Here is a 16,707-nt window from a genome sequence, read left to right as displayed (position 1 = left end):
TCAAATGCAAAACAGTGAGATGAACATGTGGGAAGCTCTTAACCTTTCCTGTCTAGCCATGACACACTTGCTCACATTATTTATGGGACAGTTCCAGCTATTTTGGATTAATCAATCACTCTATTTCAATGTCAAAAGCATGTCAGGAGGAGCTGTGATGCCTCTTGGCTTCAAGGTAAAGAGTCCTTGCTGTCCTGTGTTGCTTGTTCTGCTTTCAGCCACACACAAGACACTCCTGCTCATTTGGCCTCCCCTGACTCTTCACTGCCCAGTGGATGCCAGTTTAGTACAAGTTCAATGCTCTTTCATCCTGAATAAAGCAAAACTCTTGCTAGGTTAAATTACTGGGAGTGAGACAAGTAAAGTTTACTCTGCTCTGCCTCGTGCTGCTGAAGCCACAGATGGATGCAGGGATTTGCAAGGCACAAGGCACTGCCCTGACCTTGTGCTGGTGTTGAGATGTGAGGCTGCAGCCCTCCAGCCAAGGTTCCTGTCCTCCCCTCCTACATCTTTCAGAGTTATTGCATATCAGAGTGGTTTGGTGTTGCTTTTTCCATAACTCTTTTAGTCTCACTGCACCAATTCTGCTCAGTCCCCTCAGTCTCCAAATTACTGCTCCTAAATTGTGCTTTTGAACAATCCACTGGGGAGCACGTTTAGCCTCTTCATCTTTTCTATCATCAGACTTCTTCTTGCTCTTTATCCTCAGAAGGGAATTGCCCTTCTCTGGCACAGCTTCTCCATGACAGATCCTTCTGCTCTCACCTCTTACCTTCTGTCTTCACTCCTTGACTCTTGGATTTCCCCTTTTTCCTTCCTTGTGACTTACTGGAGTGTCAGAATCTGTTCTTTTATACTGCTGTGAGCCTAAAGTCAGCATTCCTCTGAGCCCTTGAATCACTTCCTATTTCAAGATGTTGAATTTGAAAGCCCTTTTAGGATATAAACATGCCTGTCTGTAGGGATTACTGCACTGCACTTGCAAAATGCATTGCAACCAGGTTCTGTGTCCAAATCTGAAGTTGCAGGGTTTGGTTTCAGGTGGGTTCAGTTCTCTTGTTTGCTCGATTTTTTTTTTAATTTGTATAAATGAACCTCAGTCTGGGCAGAGAGTGGTTTCAGAGCTAAGTTGTAGGCTCACACAAAAATCAGATGTCACTGTGAAGTATGAATAAATCAGTTATGGCAGCAAGAAATGCTGCAGCCATTACTGCTGTAAACCCAGAATTACGTCTGCCTTTAAATTCCTTTATTGGCATTTGAAACAATGAAAAAGGGGGCTCTGCTGTTGCTTAGAACCTGCAGTTCCCAGCAAAGGCTCCTTGCCCTGTACAGCTTTTGGTGTGGGTCTGCAGGGTGACACCCAGGCACAAAACCATGGTTTATGTGGATATAAAATCCCAACCTGTGTCTATAAATGACTTAGTCCAGAGCATCAGTCTTTCCCTGCCACTGCTAATGGGAATATTTGTCTGTGGTCCTCTGTCCCACAGAACAGTTTTATGGTGCTTTTGTGTTGTTTCCAGCACAGGGTTTGTTGCTGCCCTAACTTCTGTTTATTCATCCAGTTTCACCACAGGGAGCTCAGCAGCACTGAGCCTTTTTAAAATCCTCACCATAAATGACTAAAAACTCCCTGCATGCCTCGTCCTCTTATTTCTTTTTACTTGTAAGTGTCATCATCATGATTTGTAAAAGTCATTGTGGTGAACACTTTACCACAGTGAAAGTGTCACTCTGTTTTATGGGGACTGTTACTTCCCTGAGACAGGAATGGTGTTCTCTGCCTGTATGACACCAAGTAGAAGCTCTGTGCTTAGCCACTGATAAGAATTCAGTTCATATTACAATAATTTCTCTTTCTTTCTGCAGCCCCAGGCTGTCCAAACTTCCCGGTTGGGTTTTGAAGGATGGAAGCACGTTCCTGGACAAGGTACTGGAGCGATGGTTGGAATTTTCTGGCCATGCAAAAAGCCACCTGACAGGTTGGGAGCTGGTGCTGCAGGAGCTGACTCATCCCAAAGGTTTCTCTGTGTGCCTTTACCAGCCAGGATGTCCTTGCAGGGCAGAACATTTTGAAATAAAATGCTAATGGCAACTCTCAGGCTTCAGAGGTAGCCTAGATGATAAAAAAATCCGCTTAAAATGCACAAGCCGTCAATGTGAATATTTTTGTGTTTCATGGAGCTCCATAAATAATAGTGCTTTGCCTTCTTAGAGTGCCTTTTATTCCACAGCCTCACTTTTCTGGCACTGAGGCTTCAGAGCACGCCTGTAAATGAGGTTGGTTTCGTAGCCTTTTTCAGGCAGAGCTGTGAGAAAGGCAATGGTTTGCCTATGGGAGGTCTGTCATAGAGGAAAAGCGTGGCTTTGGCCTCTGAAAGCAACATGTGTTCTGCTGCTGGACATAGCAGGGAGGATATTATCTCCAGCCTCCTGGTTCTGAGACACAGAACTTCCTCAGGGACACAGAATTGCTCTTTTTTTTTTTTCCCCTCTTTTCGTTCCATCAGTTCTGGAGGCAGAATTTATCTGAGGCTTCAACCAAAACTTGGCACTGCGGCAGATCTGCTCTAGGGGAACAATGAACACAAAAATATGTCAGATGTTATTAAAATAGGCAGATACATTTCAAATGTGGGCAGCAATAGGTACCAGCGGAGAAAATGCTTAATAGACTGTTCTCTGACTATGGGAACATTAAAGGAAACAGTGATAATAGTTGCTTTTGTAGGGGACTTTGAGGTGGACAAAATGGATTGATCTGATTTTTACAGACAAGGGAGCTGAAGATCACAGATTAAAGACCCGATTTTTCTTCTCATTGGAGACAAAAGAAACTGTGCAGGCAGCATTTCTGTTGGTAAAATAGTAACAGCTCTATTCAGAGCACTTGCTAACTGGCAGTTGCAGGGCTGCAGAGGCTCAGGGGCAGAAATGGAGTTGCTCTGTTTGAATTCCCTGGAATTTGTGTCTCCTGAGCCTCAGCTTTGGTGTCAGAGCTTTGGGCTCCAGAGGATGGACAGACTGTCGCTGTAGTTTTATCACAAATATATTTAAATTTCTGGGATACTGCTGCTGCAGTGTGTGCTGAGGAGAAACCTCCAAACTCTCACAGTGGCAATGGAGATCATGTTAAAAATTCAAAGGCAGCATCTCTCAACTTCACCTTGACCACTGTAAGTGCTTGGAATGGTAAATTCTTTGACCCATGCTGGAAAAAGGCAAGGGAAGGAGTCAAAGGGGAGTGTTTTATCATGTGGGGTGGACATTCCTGTTACAGCACTCAGTTATAAAACTTCAGTCCTGGAGAGGCATTGAAATGTGCTGTGATCTACTTTTAATCATTTTGAACTCCCTTGAGATGAGGTTAGGAGACTTCTGCCACTAGATGTAATTGCTCATTCGTTATTAGTTGGCAGGTGCACTGTAATTATTAAGAATTGGATTCAATCTTTAATTCTGTCGGTCTGAAGCTGGCTGAGACCACTCGCTTTGGGACAGGAGAGAAGGCAGGGTGGATGGTGGGGAGCCTGGGAGTTGTGCTAGGAGTGGAGCTGGAAATATTTTTGTTCCACCCTGAAGAACGTGACTTTTCATGTGACAAAAGTTTTTTGATGACAGCCTTGAAAAAGAGGAAGAAAATAGGGGGTAGAGTTTAACAAAAAGTGCCATGTGGAGATTAGATCCCCAAAAGTTGTTTCATCAAATACTCTGAGACAGGGCTGTAAATTGTATTTAGGTTTTGATAAGACAGAAGAGGTTGGATGTTATTTAAAGTAAATACCAAGCTTGCCTTCCTGATGGTTTCCAGGGCTCTTTCTTTACCTACCAGAGTGCTCTCTCTGTCCTTCCCAAGGAGGATCTGATCCCTTCAAGCAGCCTCATCTGGCATGAAAGCAATTTCAGATCTTCCTGCACCAAATTGTGTCTGGGAGGGGGATAAATGTCCTGTAGTAATGGGCTGGAAATCACCTGTGATTAAAAAAAAGTCTGGAAAATGCAAAATGTGCTGCCTTGGAGTAACAGTGTTGTATTTTTGTGTCTCCTCTGTTGTGGTTTTTTACAGGAGCTGAAGGAGTGCTCTGGCCACGTGTTTGTAGACTCTGTGCCTGAGTTCTGCTTGCCAGAGGTGAGTTTGTTCAAAGCCTCACTGAAAAATCTGACTCGGTTCAACCACATGGGAGAAACCTGTTAAATTATTATTACTATTATCATCAGGTTCCTGCTAATTTATTCATACTCAGTCAATAATACTGCTAAAACCCTGTGTTGTTAAGGTGCCTGCAGGCTCTATGACACTGGAAAAAGGGTGGAAAGAACTCTTTTCAGCCGTGGTTTTGGGAGACATGGGAGATCTCCTTGAGCAAATATCTGACACAAGAACAACACTGAACTGATCCTTTTTGTGGCTTTTCAAAGACAGCCTGGCTGAGCTGGGCTGACTGACAGGATCCCTGTGCTGATCTAGGTGAGGGCAGGGCGTGAAGGTGAGGAGAGCTGCTTGTCTCTAACCTCAGATGCAGGACGTGCCACTGGAGCTCCCTGAGGAGCCAGCTGTGGTTGAGCCAGGCTGGATTCTGCTGGCTGCACCTCTGCCAGCAGCACTTTCAGGTTAAAAACTTTTACAGCCTCTTCGAGGGAAGAACTTTATCCACTGGCATGGCTGCGAGTGGCTGCTCAAGCTGGTTTTCACTGGAATTTCTGGATTTAGAAAAAGCAAGACTATTGAAGATGTTTGGGTTACCTGGAGTAACCTGATGGATCAGGGGACTGCTGTAGGAGAACTGAAGATATAAAAAACTGAGCAGAGAGAGGTGGGAATGAATGATGGAGAGTAGCATGGGAATAGTATCCCTTTCCTCAGTGTGTTCAGAGGGTGATAACATCAGTTCTTTCATTTCATGCTGGGATGTTTTCTCTGTGTTTTAAAGACAGGCACAATTGCTTTTGGGCAGCAATTTTTTTTTCTTCCTTTCTGGCTAACCTTGCAGACAGGAGGCACAAAACACTCCTGGAAGGTTCCTGTCAGCTTGCTGAAGTTGTGGCAATGTTATTCCCATGTGTGGATCCTGTGGAATTCACCTCTGGCATCACTTTTGTCATCTTGATTTTTCCAGACAAGTGGGCAGCTCTGGTACTGGTTTTGGCTGGTGGTTCCAACAGATGATAACCATTCCAACCCAGCTGGAATTGTCATAATCCAATCACACCAAAAAAGACCAGCCCAATAATTCTGGGTTCTTATGAACCTTTTGATTACTGTCCTGTGGAACTGAGGGATGTGGGAAGCATCTGTGTGTGTAGGAAGTGCCATTATGGCCCAGATCTTGGGAAGGACAGGGTTTATGTGCTGGATTCTCTTTGGAATGATTATCTGCTGGAGTTTAGGGTGCTTCAGCCAGACTTTCTGGTTACTTTGGGCTGGAAAATACCCACATGTGCAGCTCTAAATATGACAGGGAGTCACTGCTTAATTTTACCCCTGTTATCCCTGCACAAAGCTACTTCCCAGCTGCCCGTCCTACAACCAGAGGATGGCAACCACACCACCATTGCAGGGGCTTAAAAAATGGCCTCTCAGATGTTTTCCAAAATTCCCAGCAGATGCCACATCCCCTCCATGAACGCTGGGAAGAGATCAGCTGATACCCAGCTCACACCTTGAGCTCCCTTGTGTGCAGGAGGTTCAGGAGTCATGGCCAGCTGCAAACAGAGTGCAAATGTTGCTGCTCTTTAGCAACACGGGGTAAGAGGGAGCTCATGTGAAAGAGGCTTTTACTTTGTCTCCTTCCGTGGCGCTTCTTTTGAAGAAACTTGTCTGCAGAAGCAACGAGCCAGAGAATCTGGGTATCGCTTCCAGAGCGCCGGTGCCAAAGCAAGCCAAGATCTGGATCTAATCCAGCAGCCACAAGGTGATAAGAGGCTGTCTCGGCAGCAGAGCACTCTCACACATGTCAGAGTGCAGGGTGCAGCCCTCTCTTGGCTTGGCAGCCTTCTGCTCTCTCACTTCACATGGAGGAAACATTTTGAAGCCTCTTCAGCTCACTTTAGTGAGATCGCCGCAAGCCCCAGGGAAGTTTTCACTTTGTTTTGGTTTTGACACCCTTTTCCTGCTATCAGTAAATGCTTGTAGGGTGCTGAGATGTGGCCTGCAAAAGGTTGGAAAGTGCTGGTCTGTATCCTCCTGATGATTCTCCTGGACTGGGATTCAGCTCAGGGCTGGAGCCAGGCTGAGAGCTGGGGGTGCTCAACTGGAGAGGAGAAGGCTCCAGGGAGAGCTCAGAGCCCTTCCAGAGCCTAAAGGGACTCCAGGAGAGCTGGAGAGGGACTTGGAACAAGGGATGTGCAGGGACAGGACACAGGGAATGGCTTCCCACTGTCAGATGGCAGGGACAGATGGGATATTGGGAAGGAATTCCTCCCTGTGAGGGTGTGGAGGCCCTGGCACAGGTTGCCCAGAGAAGCTGTGGCTGTCCCTGGATCCCTGGCAGTGTCCAAGGCCAGGCTGGACAGGCCTTGGAGCACTCTGGGATAGTGGAAGGTGTCCCTGGGTGGAACAAGTCGGTCTTTAAGGGCCTTCCCATCCAAACCAGTCCAGAGTTTGATCCTGTACAGTCTGGACACAGCTGAAAAGCAAGGCATGGACAATCCAAGCTCTGGCAGGAGCAGGCATCAGTGCATCCTTTGATACCTTGCAGGGAGAGTGTTGGTGCCTGGAAGCCCAGGAAGATCAAAGGTGCCCTGTCATGGAGCTGAGGATGCTGTTTCACCTCCTCAGCTCGGAGATCATCGCTCCCACATCAGCTGTGATCGTGGATTGAAACCATGAGCTCTTAGGAGCAGTTAAGCAGCTTGTCACCAGAGCACTGTGTCAGCCCTCTGCAAAGCAGAGTGACCTACTTTCTTATCTTTTTTATTCAAATTGCTGGACCAAGCCTTGTAATCAGATAATATGTGCTTGATGAGTGTTGAATTCCATTAGCTGCTCTATAATAACTGTGTTAGAGGTCAGTAATCTTGTAAATTTCTGACTTGACACCATTTGTGTTATAGCATTACCAGTAAATATTTCTAATTAAAATTCTTTTAACAGTGTGTGAAATCTTCTGTCATTCTCTGAACTCTTGTCTAAACTGTCACATCAAAACCAATTGGGCCCACCCATCCATTTTGTTGTATCCTGTGAATGGGCTTCATCTCCTGCTGTAGAAAATGGGAATGATAAAGATGCCAAACATTTACTTGATAATATGAGGACTATTTTTAAGCATATGAATAAATACAATCTTCATTCATCTCTTTCTTGGGGTACAGTAAAAAAAGAGACACCCTAAATTGCTGCTGCAGAGGGTTTGGTGTCTCTTCCTCCCTAAGGAGATGCACACATCAATTCTTTGATAAAAATAAAATAATCATGGATCTCATAACAGCAGCCTTTTCATCACCTGAAAGAAACAAAAACCCAGGACATGGTTTCCTTTCCAGGTTGGAGAACGGAATAATTTTAGGGGGATTTTAAAATAAGTCTTGTTAATTTAGAGGCAACGTTAATCTTTGCAGCAGTCGAGAGATGCTTTTATAAACCAGTTACATTCCTGCAATAAAGTTTAAAAAACCAGAATAAGAAGTTTTTCTGCCATGTATTAAACTGCATGAAAGGGTTACAAGTTGCTTATCTCCTTGCTGTGTTTTCAGACTGAACTGCTTGACCTCTCCACGGTGGATGTAATCTTGATCTCCAACTATCACTGCATGATGGCACTGCCCTACATCACCGAGCACACGGGATTCACTGGAACAGTTTATGCCACCGAGCCCACCGTTCAAATTGGCAGGTAAAAAACCCCTGCACGTTCTCTGCTCCCCTCCCAGCACTGCTGAGGAGAAGGTGGAAAGGACAATGTGGGGAGAGGAGTGGTGTCTAATGTTCCGAAGAGGCTTTCAGGCAGGAGCTGAACGCCAGCCAAGTCCTCAGTGCTGCAAATGTGTTAACCCCGTGTTTCCCAACCTCTGAAACCACCAACATTTCCAGCAGGTGCTTTAGAAGTGGAATCTGAGTGGGCTGATACACCTCAATAATTGCCATACAGGCAACTTGAGACCTTCAAAAACCATGGATCAAAGAGCTCTCCTGCTCTTCTCTGTCCCCCTTAGCCAAAAGGAGCCTTCCCAATCAGAAAACTGGAGTTGTTCTCCACAGAACCTGTGGCTGCCCCATCCCTGGAAATGTCCAAGGCCAGACTGGATGGGACTCAGAGCAACCAGGTCTAGTGGAAGGTGTCCCTGCCCATGGCACATGTTGGAACTAAATGATCCTTGGGGTCCCTTCCAATCCAAACCATTCCAGGATTTTATTATTCCATTTAATCACACTTCCCTCCACTCCATGGAAAGGAATTCAAGCTGACCTCGTCCCAACTGACAGCTGAACTACGTGAGCTCTGAACTCCAGACAGAAGCACCAAGAAAAATGGCAGAAATAGGAGACAAGTAGAAAAAGACAGGACAGTGCAGTCAAAACCAGAATAGTCATCAGATTTGCCAGTCTGTTTTAAAGAATTGTCCTGTTGACTGGATGGGTCAACACCAACCACTGCAGGTTTGGTGAGGCCTGACTGGGACTGAGCTCTGTTCCTCTGGCCTGCAGAGGTGCCACCTTCAGTAATCAGGAACCAGATTAGGCCCTCCTATCTGCACTGCTCTGTGAGCACTTCAGGGCAGGAATCTTTGTCCACTGAAGGTCCTGTGCAAACTTCCCAAGCCAGAGTAATTCCCTCATTGTGTGAAAACAAACAAACTGAAGGCCCTTGGAGGTGAGAGGAATTGTGTAAATAGGAAGGAGTAGTAGAACTCTGGGCTTTGCTGGTGCAGAGCTGGAGATAACAAGCAGTCTTGTGGGAGAGTGCACTGGTGTGGTTCTCCCCATCCCAAGTCATTGCAGATGCTGTCTTTTGCTCCAGACTTCAAGGGAAAGCCTGCACACAGTCACAAATGCTGTTTATTTGGGCAGGGAATTCTGCAGTGACAATTTCTTAATGCTTGACACCTTTTCCTGTCTCAAATACGCATTGGCAGATGAGGAGAGTTCACTCTGACAGCATGCTTGGTTTCTCTAAGTGATAAACAGGCATCAGCTGAGGAGTTTTTGTTGGATGTTTTGTCTCATTACATATCACAAGCAGTCAGTAATGAAGAAATTATCTTGCACTTTCCAAATAGCCCATAACCCAGTGGGCCACATGCTCCTCTGCTGCAAGCAGATGGAATTGGAAACACTCTGTGGGGAAAGAGGGGCAGTGCTGGAAATGGCTTCTGTGGGAAGAACCCCTCGGTGTGTCACAGTTTCTGTGGTATTTTGGAAAGATTTGGGCCAAAATTCCCTCCTGTGTGAGAGGAGGCAGTGCTGATTTGTGTTTGATTTCTGTTTTCAGGCTCCTCATGGAAGAGCTGGTGAATTCCATTGAACGCGTGCCAAAGGCTCAGTCTGCCTCCATGTGGAAGAACAAGGAGGTGCAAAGGTAAGGAACAAGTCCCAGGAAAGGTGATTGTCCCAAAGCTTGGGAGGCACTGTGAGGATGGCTCAGCTCCCCCCGTTTGAGATTTGCTGATGGGACTCCTTGGCTCCATTATTTTTTCATTATTTTTACACGTGGTTGGTTTTCCAAACTCACAGATTTGTTTCTTGGAGAAGGACTTGGTAACAGCAAAGCCTCCCCTGATCTCCCCTCACAAAGTTCAGCTCCATGATGATAAATAAAAGCAGCAGATTTGGGGATTAACATCATAAAAGTTGGTGAAAGAAACAGGCTATTTAAATTTAATGGTACTGCATTGGAATAATTTAAATTTAAATGGTGTTTACATTCATGTCTGCTGACATACTAAGAAATGTTGCAGGCCACTGGTGTTACCTTTCTTCCCATCTTCTTTTACACCTGAACAGCAGAGATGGGCTTTTTGGCTTTCCAAATCTTAAAAACAAATTAAAATCTGAATGAACAAGATTATTTGGAAGCACCATGTCCATTATTCTGGCTATACATCGAAACAAGATCCTCAGAGTTTTAAAAGCCTGTGGAATCTAAAAATTATCCATACACTTTACTAATTGCAGGTGATGCTTTACTCGGAAATAAAAACAATTTTAGGTGCACAGCATGTTCCTTGGAGGAGACAGTTTTGTTTTTAGCACATTTTAAAGATAGGGTTGGTTGATTAAAAAGTTATTTTTAAAAGCTGCTTTGTGCATTTTTAATTGATCTCCCATTTTATACTCCTAATTCTTAAGATGGGCTCGATATAGAAGTTTCCTAAAAGTGACTTATGTCTTACATTAGAAGAGTAGTCTTGATATTTTCAAATCTCACAAAGCAAAAATGAAAAATCCAAATTACCATGGTTTTAGCTGTAGATTGTGTTCCCCTGCTGAATTTAGGAGCAGTCTTTACACTGTAACTCTCACTCTTCTGAAGAAGACAAGCAGATGTCCACTCAGATGTAAAAGCAAAACTAAATTCACTAAAGTTCAGCAGGATTTTCAGAATAGTGGGTTTGGTTTTTTTTAAATTTTGGGGTCCACTGGCCTGCTCAGAGCCACTGCTGAAGCTCCCAGTGTGTGGAGAGAGAGGATTGGAGCCATTATTCCTGTCACACCAGGCGTGTTTTGTATGCATGGTTTAAAGGAGAATCATATATCTTGCAGCTCATATAATGTCACTTTCCTGGCGGTCGTATTTTAGGAAAAGTGCTGCCTGGCACTTTGCATGCTGCTGATTATTCCAGAGGACAGCACAGAGAGGGAATCTTTGTTCTGATTCAGCTGCTGGAGAAGCCTTTTTTACCTTGAAGTGGAATTTAAAATATCTGTTCCTCTCTCCTATTGCTGGGGATGTCTCCCAAAATTCATAATTCCATCCTGTAGCTGCTGTAAAGGGGTAGCAGGAAGGTGGGAGCTACTAAACAGCTGTTTATTAACATAAATTTGTGTGTAATAAACTCTGCTGGTATGAACCAAAGCTGTCTTTGAGCTGGAACAAGGGGACAGATGTGACCTCCCTCTCCACCTCTGCCCCACCTGTGCCCTGAGGTTCCCCCTTCACCTCCCTGTGCATCTGTAAAGCAGAGCTCCCATCCAGCACAGAGGGCACACGGGGACTTTAATTAATGTTTGCAAAGTGTTTGGAGATGCCTGGTGACAAGTGTCACGCAGGCGTGAATGGAACTGATTATTAGAGCAAAACATCCACTGATCCCCAAATTAGCACCTGGCTAATGGCACATGCAGGCTTGGACTGACATCCGTTACTTAAGAAAATGGGATCTTGATGAATTGGGGTTTTTTTTCCTACTTGGCTGTTGCTAGAACAGAATACTTATTACTTCTGAGTCAAACTTTAATTTTTCAGGCTGATCAATCCCCATTACTGCTTTACAGTTCAGCTAGTTCTACTCCAAACAGTTAATATAAAACACAAAGTATTATCATCTTCATTAGATAAAGCGCTGGAGCATTTTAAATGCAAACACTGTATAAAATATAATAAGTTCATTATAGTGGTTTACATTTTTCCATTATCAGATCCAGTCTGAACTAATTGCTTAGCCAGTTTTATTGCCACTGGGTTTTATTTCAAGTGAGCAGTCTCGTAGAAGCTCTGTAGATGTCAGCCAGGATATTTTTCACACTGATTGGGATTCAGGGGCTAAAGAAGAAGTTTGCCTTATGAAAGGCACTTTGTTGACTTCTTGTTTGATGGTTTCCTAAATCTTTTAAAGTTTTTCAAACAGGCTGTTTCCTGAGGCCTAGGAAATCTCACCGTGGTCTGGTGTGGTTTGGTGCTGCCATCCTCCTCTCCCTTCAGACAATTCTGGCATTTTATGTCATGTGTTAAATGTCACCTTTTGCATTGACCAGGAGGGGCTGTCTCTGTGCAGATCCCAGGGAAGAATACAAATCCCTGAGTTTTTTAAGTGTGAATTTTGTATCCTCATGTGTGTGGAACCTCCTGTTTTGTGGCTGTCCCAGCAGCTGCCCTCATAGGTGTGATTGTTGTGAGGTGATCCTTTAGAGGATGTTGCCATGGTGGCAGCAGATTTACCCCAGACCACAAAATATCCCCTGGTAGCTCTGTAGGGATTTTGGAAGTGATGACTGAATGCTGACAGGGACACATCTGAGGGACCAGCACCTCACAGCTTCATTAAACCACTGGAGGCTGGTGCCACTGATCTCTGCCAGGGATCAGAAGATTTTCAGTGTAGCCACAGTCAAGGCTAAGAGAAACTTCCTTCAGTCACCAAGGACAATTCCCCACTTTTCCCATTACCTGGAGAAACATTTTCCTCTTCCCAGAAGAGAAGCTCCTGAAAGCATCCAACACTAAATGCTTCTTATGGTAGGTTAAAGGCTTTTACAGGCAATTTGCTTCAGTGCAGTGGTGGACAACTCTCCACATCGTGTGGCCTTTTGTTGCTTACGACTTCCCAAAAAAGACCTTGAAGGCTTTGTTTGTTTCCTGAAGCACGGGCTGCTTTCAGCCAGCGTGTGCTGGAATTGCAGTTATCGTTCTGGACATGTGCTGTGGTCTTGGCAAGAGCTGCCCTTAATCCTTTCTTCAGTATCTTAAATTATGGAGGAGTTCACTGACCTAGTAGATATAACAATAAATTAAATTCCTTTAAACAAATTGATCAAAGAAACTTGACCAATTTCCATAAATCTTTGGAAATTGGTTTGAATTAGCCTTTGATTTAGCATTGGTTTAATATACAAAAAAAAAAAATTCCTATTCTTCTTGCGCATTTGGCAGCTGTGCTGCTTCCTGCCTCAGTTCATGTTGCTAAGGAAGATTTATTTCCCAGAAGTTACCATCCCTCTTCCAGCCTGTGACATTATAGTTCACTCCTTCCCTTGCCAACGCCGGCCAGCTGACTCGCAGTGTCTGTGAGGGGCAGAATGGATGGATCTCACTTTGGTGTAAAACACCTTAAATACTTCCGTGGAGGGGATTTCAAAGAGCTCTGCAGTGTCAGCTCGTGTGTCCCTGCCAGGGCACTCAGAAGGGAAGTGGGATTGAGGTCAGGGAAGCTGAGCTGCAGGGACTCGTGCTCTTGGAAGAGACCAGTGGCAGAAATCAGGGCAGAGCCATCCCTGCTCGTGGTCTGGTAACTGTACTTTAATCACCAGATTGTTTCAGATTATCAGAGTATTATTCAGATTATTATGATATACAAACCAGACACTGATCCAAGATCCCAGTGCTGGAGGTGCATTTCATATTGACATCTCAGATCAGCCAGCACCTTCCATCAGTGGTGAAAATACCACAAGAATTGTGATAACACCTTGATCACAGCTATTTCTTTGATGCAAGGACAGAACAGCAACAAAGAGAGCTGGAGGAGAGCAGTCCTCAGGGCGAGGCAGACTGAGAAGCGTGGCTCTGCTCCTCAGCAGGCTGAAAGCCTCACCCTCACTTTGAAGCACCAAGCCCACTGAAAATAAAAATTTAAAAGGGCAAAATTGAGGATGTGGAGAAGGTAAAGGGTTGCAGAAGCTGGTGCAGCAGCAGCTGTTGCTCTGGACCCCCACAGAACATCCCGCCGGTGTTTCAGGTTGCTGCCGGCGCCGCTGAAGGACGCGGTGGAGGTGTCCATGTGGAGGAAGTGCTACACCATGCCAGAGGTGAACGCAGCCCTCAGCAAGATCCAGCTGGTGGGCTACTCCCAGAAAATCGTGAGTACCTGGGCAGCTGCCCTAGGGCAACACCAACAGCTGTCCCCAGCTTTTTCCCCTCTAAATCCTGTGTTGGATCCAGTTACCTTGGCCTAGGCGAGCAAGACAGGAATACACAGACCTCAGTCTGCCTCCCAGGAAGGGCTCTTGTTTGGTGAAATCAGGGAATATCCATTTGTTTCTTCTCTTCCTTGGGGAGCCAATTTTAAGGCTGCATGCCCTCAAATTTGGAGCTGATGGCTGGCCCGCTGAGAGCTGGGAGGATGCAGGGAGTGAATGTATCCTCTCTGTCTCTAAGCCACATCCCCTTCCCAGCTCCCCTATCTCACTTCTGGGAATCTTTTGAGTGCTTTAGCTTCATACTGTAAATTAGGGATTGTAAACAAAACCTAATGGTTCAATGGGAACTTCAGAATCTCCTTTCCCAGGGCTCCCAGCTAACAGTTATTGTCTGTAATGCTGTTGACCATAATCCAGTGTAGTTCCCAGAATGAACTGAACCAACAATCCCATAGTCTGCAGATCCCATATGGACTGTAGGCAGCATGTGGGCCATGGTCCCTGCTCTTATTTGGGCTGTGGTACCTGGTTTTGCTGCTCGGAAACCATAAAAAATAAAATATTTATTGTATGGGTTAAATACGGGTTAAAGTAAGTTGTGACTCCTCATTATCTGCGGATTGTTACAGTTAATTTTTGACTGTCCTCACAGTGTGGATGCATCTCCTCTAATTACAGATCTGTGCATCTGAGCCAATCATTCTTTTACATAAACTGGGGGGAAAAAAGCATTTTTTCTTTTCCCAAAGTTAACTTTTCAAATAATCAAACTTTAGAGTCTTGGCTTACACACTCTGAGGAATGACAGCCCCCTGCTTTGTTTTTCAAGGCATCCAAACCTGTATTGAAATACAAAAAAAAATCATTAGAATTGCATAAATCAGATGCTTGTTCTATTATTCAGTAATCAGAAGGTGGATCACATTAGGGAGGTCTGTTCATAAAGGTTTATTTTCCTTTTTCCAATCAAGTATTCCACATTCCTGGGTACAGATGAAGGAATTTAATCCCTAATGACACCTGGAAAGGAAGCAACTGTCAGGTTGCTTACACTGAAACTAAAATGCGGATTGAGTTTGCAGGGTGTTGTTGCTACATCACCAGCAGGTAGCATTTAAAAAGAAAGAAAGTTAGAAAGCAAGTGAGTTTGAGCTTAGGTTTGTTTTCTACAGTAAAATTTGCAACCTGAGCAAAGTTTTATATCAATATAGAAGTATTTGTGCTTTCTTCTCTCCTGCTGGCCAACACCAATTTAATTTGACTAAAGGAGAATAGAGACTTAAAAAGATGCAAAGCTCCCACAAACTTCTTCAATACAGCAGAGGCAGGCAGAGGATCAAGACCCTGGCTGATTCCTTCATTTTGAGCTGTTGTTCAGTGTGAACTCAGATGCCATAAAATTCACATGGAAGAGAGAATTCATGGAGGCCCTGCCTCAGGAAAAGCTTTTCTCAGAGTGTGTCCTGCTAGACGTGGGTGGGTACAACCAGCAGATGTAATTCTCAGCAGAGCAGCTTTACAAAGGCTTTGAGCAGCAGAACTGCTTTTGAAATTCCTGTCACTGATGATAAAATGACCTGTCCTGACTTCTTTTGGAGCTCTCTCAAGTTGATGTCTCTCGCTGTGTGTTTCAGGAGCTGTTTGGTGCTGTGCAGGTCACCCCTCTGAGCTCGGGCTACGCTCTTGGGAGCTCCAACTGGATTATCCAGTCACACTATGAAAAGGTTTCTTATGTTTCAGGATCTTCTCTGCTTACCACACACCCTCAGGTACAGCCCCTGACTTTTCTTAGTCTTTAGGAGGAACTTTTGCTCAAAAAAAGGGTTTATTCCAGCTGGGATCAGGTTCAGGTTAGAGACCACACTAAGGTAACTGCATTATCAGTGCCTGGACTTACTGGGCATTGATAAGACATACCCTGACAAATGACAGGTATCAATAGTTATGAGGGAAAGATAACTAAAATTCTTTTTTTTTAGTGATTTGATGTTCACTTAAAACTGTGGAATTGTCTTGCACTCTAAAGAGGAAATTTTCAACAGAGTTAAACAAAAAAGCATTAGTGACTTTTTAAAAAAAATCCATATTTGACTGAAGAATCTTCACAGACAGTTCACAGACTGCTTTATATCATTTCTGAAACATCCTTCCTTAGGAGGAATGATAGCTTAGTGGCTGCCAACTTTTCCACCCTGCTCTGCTAAGGGCAAAGTCTTTATAGTGCTGTAGATGTAATTTCCAGTAAATTAATTCTCTCTAGATCCATAAATTCTTAGTGCAAAGAAAGGCTTGAAGTTTGCAGTGCCATGCGCTTCAGAAGTTGTCAAAATAGTTAAAAGCATTATTGCAGGAGGTATTTAAAAATAATTTAGAAGATGTGTCAGGTTTTTGATCACTAAGTGAATTTCCCTCAAGGTGGGTGTCTGCTGGAGAGCTTTGCTCCTGAGCATCCCTCACTTAAAAGCTTGTTCTGAGCTGAGAAACTACAGTAGATAAATGCTCCTTAATAGTGGGGCCATCCTTAGGTGCACAAAATGTATCAGAGCCTCTAAATCCCTGTTTCTCATCAGCCTCATTCCATCCTGTGCTCTCATCCCCTCCTAGACAAGGAGCAGCAGTATTGGACAATGTGTGAATGGAATATTTCTGTGAGGAAAAAGTAATTTGGTAAATAAGAATGTTTTCTCATCACTGCTATGAAATGTGATTCAGTTTATCAGGTCAGAACTGGCCAGGCTTCATCACTTCCCAAAGGTGAACCTTTCTCTGGAAGCTTTTGGTAAAATCTCTGTCTTTAGGAAATTAAATTCCTGTGGCAGAGCGTGGTCTGAGTGAACTGCTCATGGGCACATCTTTAGAGGGAATAGTTTAACAGATAGTTAAAATCACATTCAGTTTGTACTTTCCTT

At 44.3% G+C, this 16,707-nt stretch overlaps 1 protein-coding gene across 1 annotated transcript in view; it reads left to right on the top strand.

Moving 5' to 3' along the window:
* Positions 1-16,707, top strand: part of INTS9 (integrator complex subunit 9) — a 61,950-nt gene that overhangs the window by 7,469 nt on the left and 37,774 nt on the right. Inside the window, exons 3-8 of the mRNA XM_063423031.1 lie at positions 1,873-1,933; positions 4,070-4,132; positions 7,699-7,838; positions 9,435-9,521; positions 13,618-13,738; positions 15,433-15,567. Of these exons, the coding sequence (XP_063279101.1) occupies positions 1,873-1,933; positions 4,070-4,132; positions 7,699-7,838; positions 9,435-9,521; positions 13,618-13,738; positions 15,433-15,567 (607 nt within the window). The remainder of the gene's footprint in view (positions 1-1,872; positions 1,934-4,069; positions 4,133-7,698; positions 7,839-9,434; positions 9,522-13,617; positions 13,739-15,432; positions 15,568-16,707) is intronic.

Source organism: Prinia subflava, chromosome 2 (assembly GCF_021018805.1).
Source record: "Prinia subflava isolate CZ2003 ecotype Zambia chromosome 2, Cam_Psub_1.2, whole genome shotgun sequence".
Classification (NCBI taxonomy): domain Eukaryota; kingdom Metazoa; phylum Chordata; class Aves; order Passeriformes; family Cisticolidae; genus Prinia; species Prinia subflava.
This window is presented reverse-complemented; position numbering and strand designations above follow the sequence as displayed.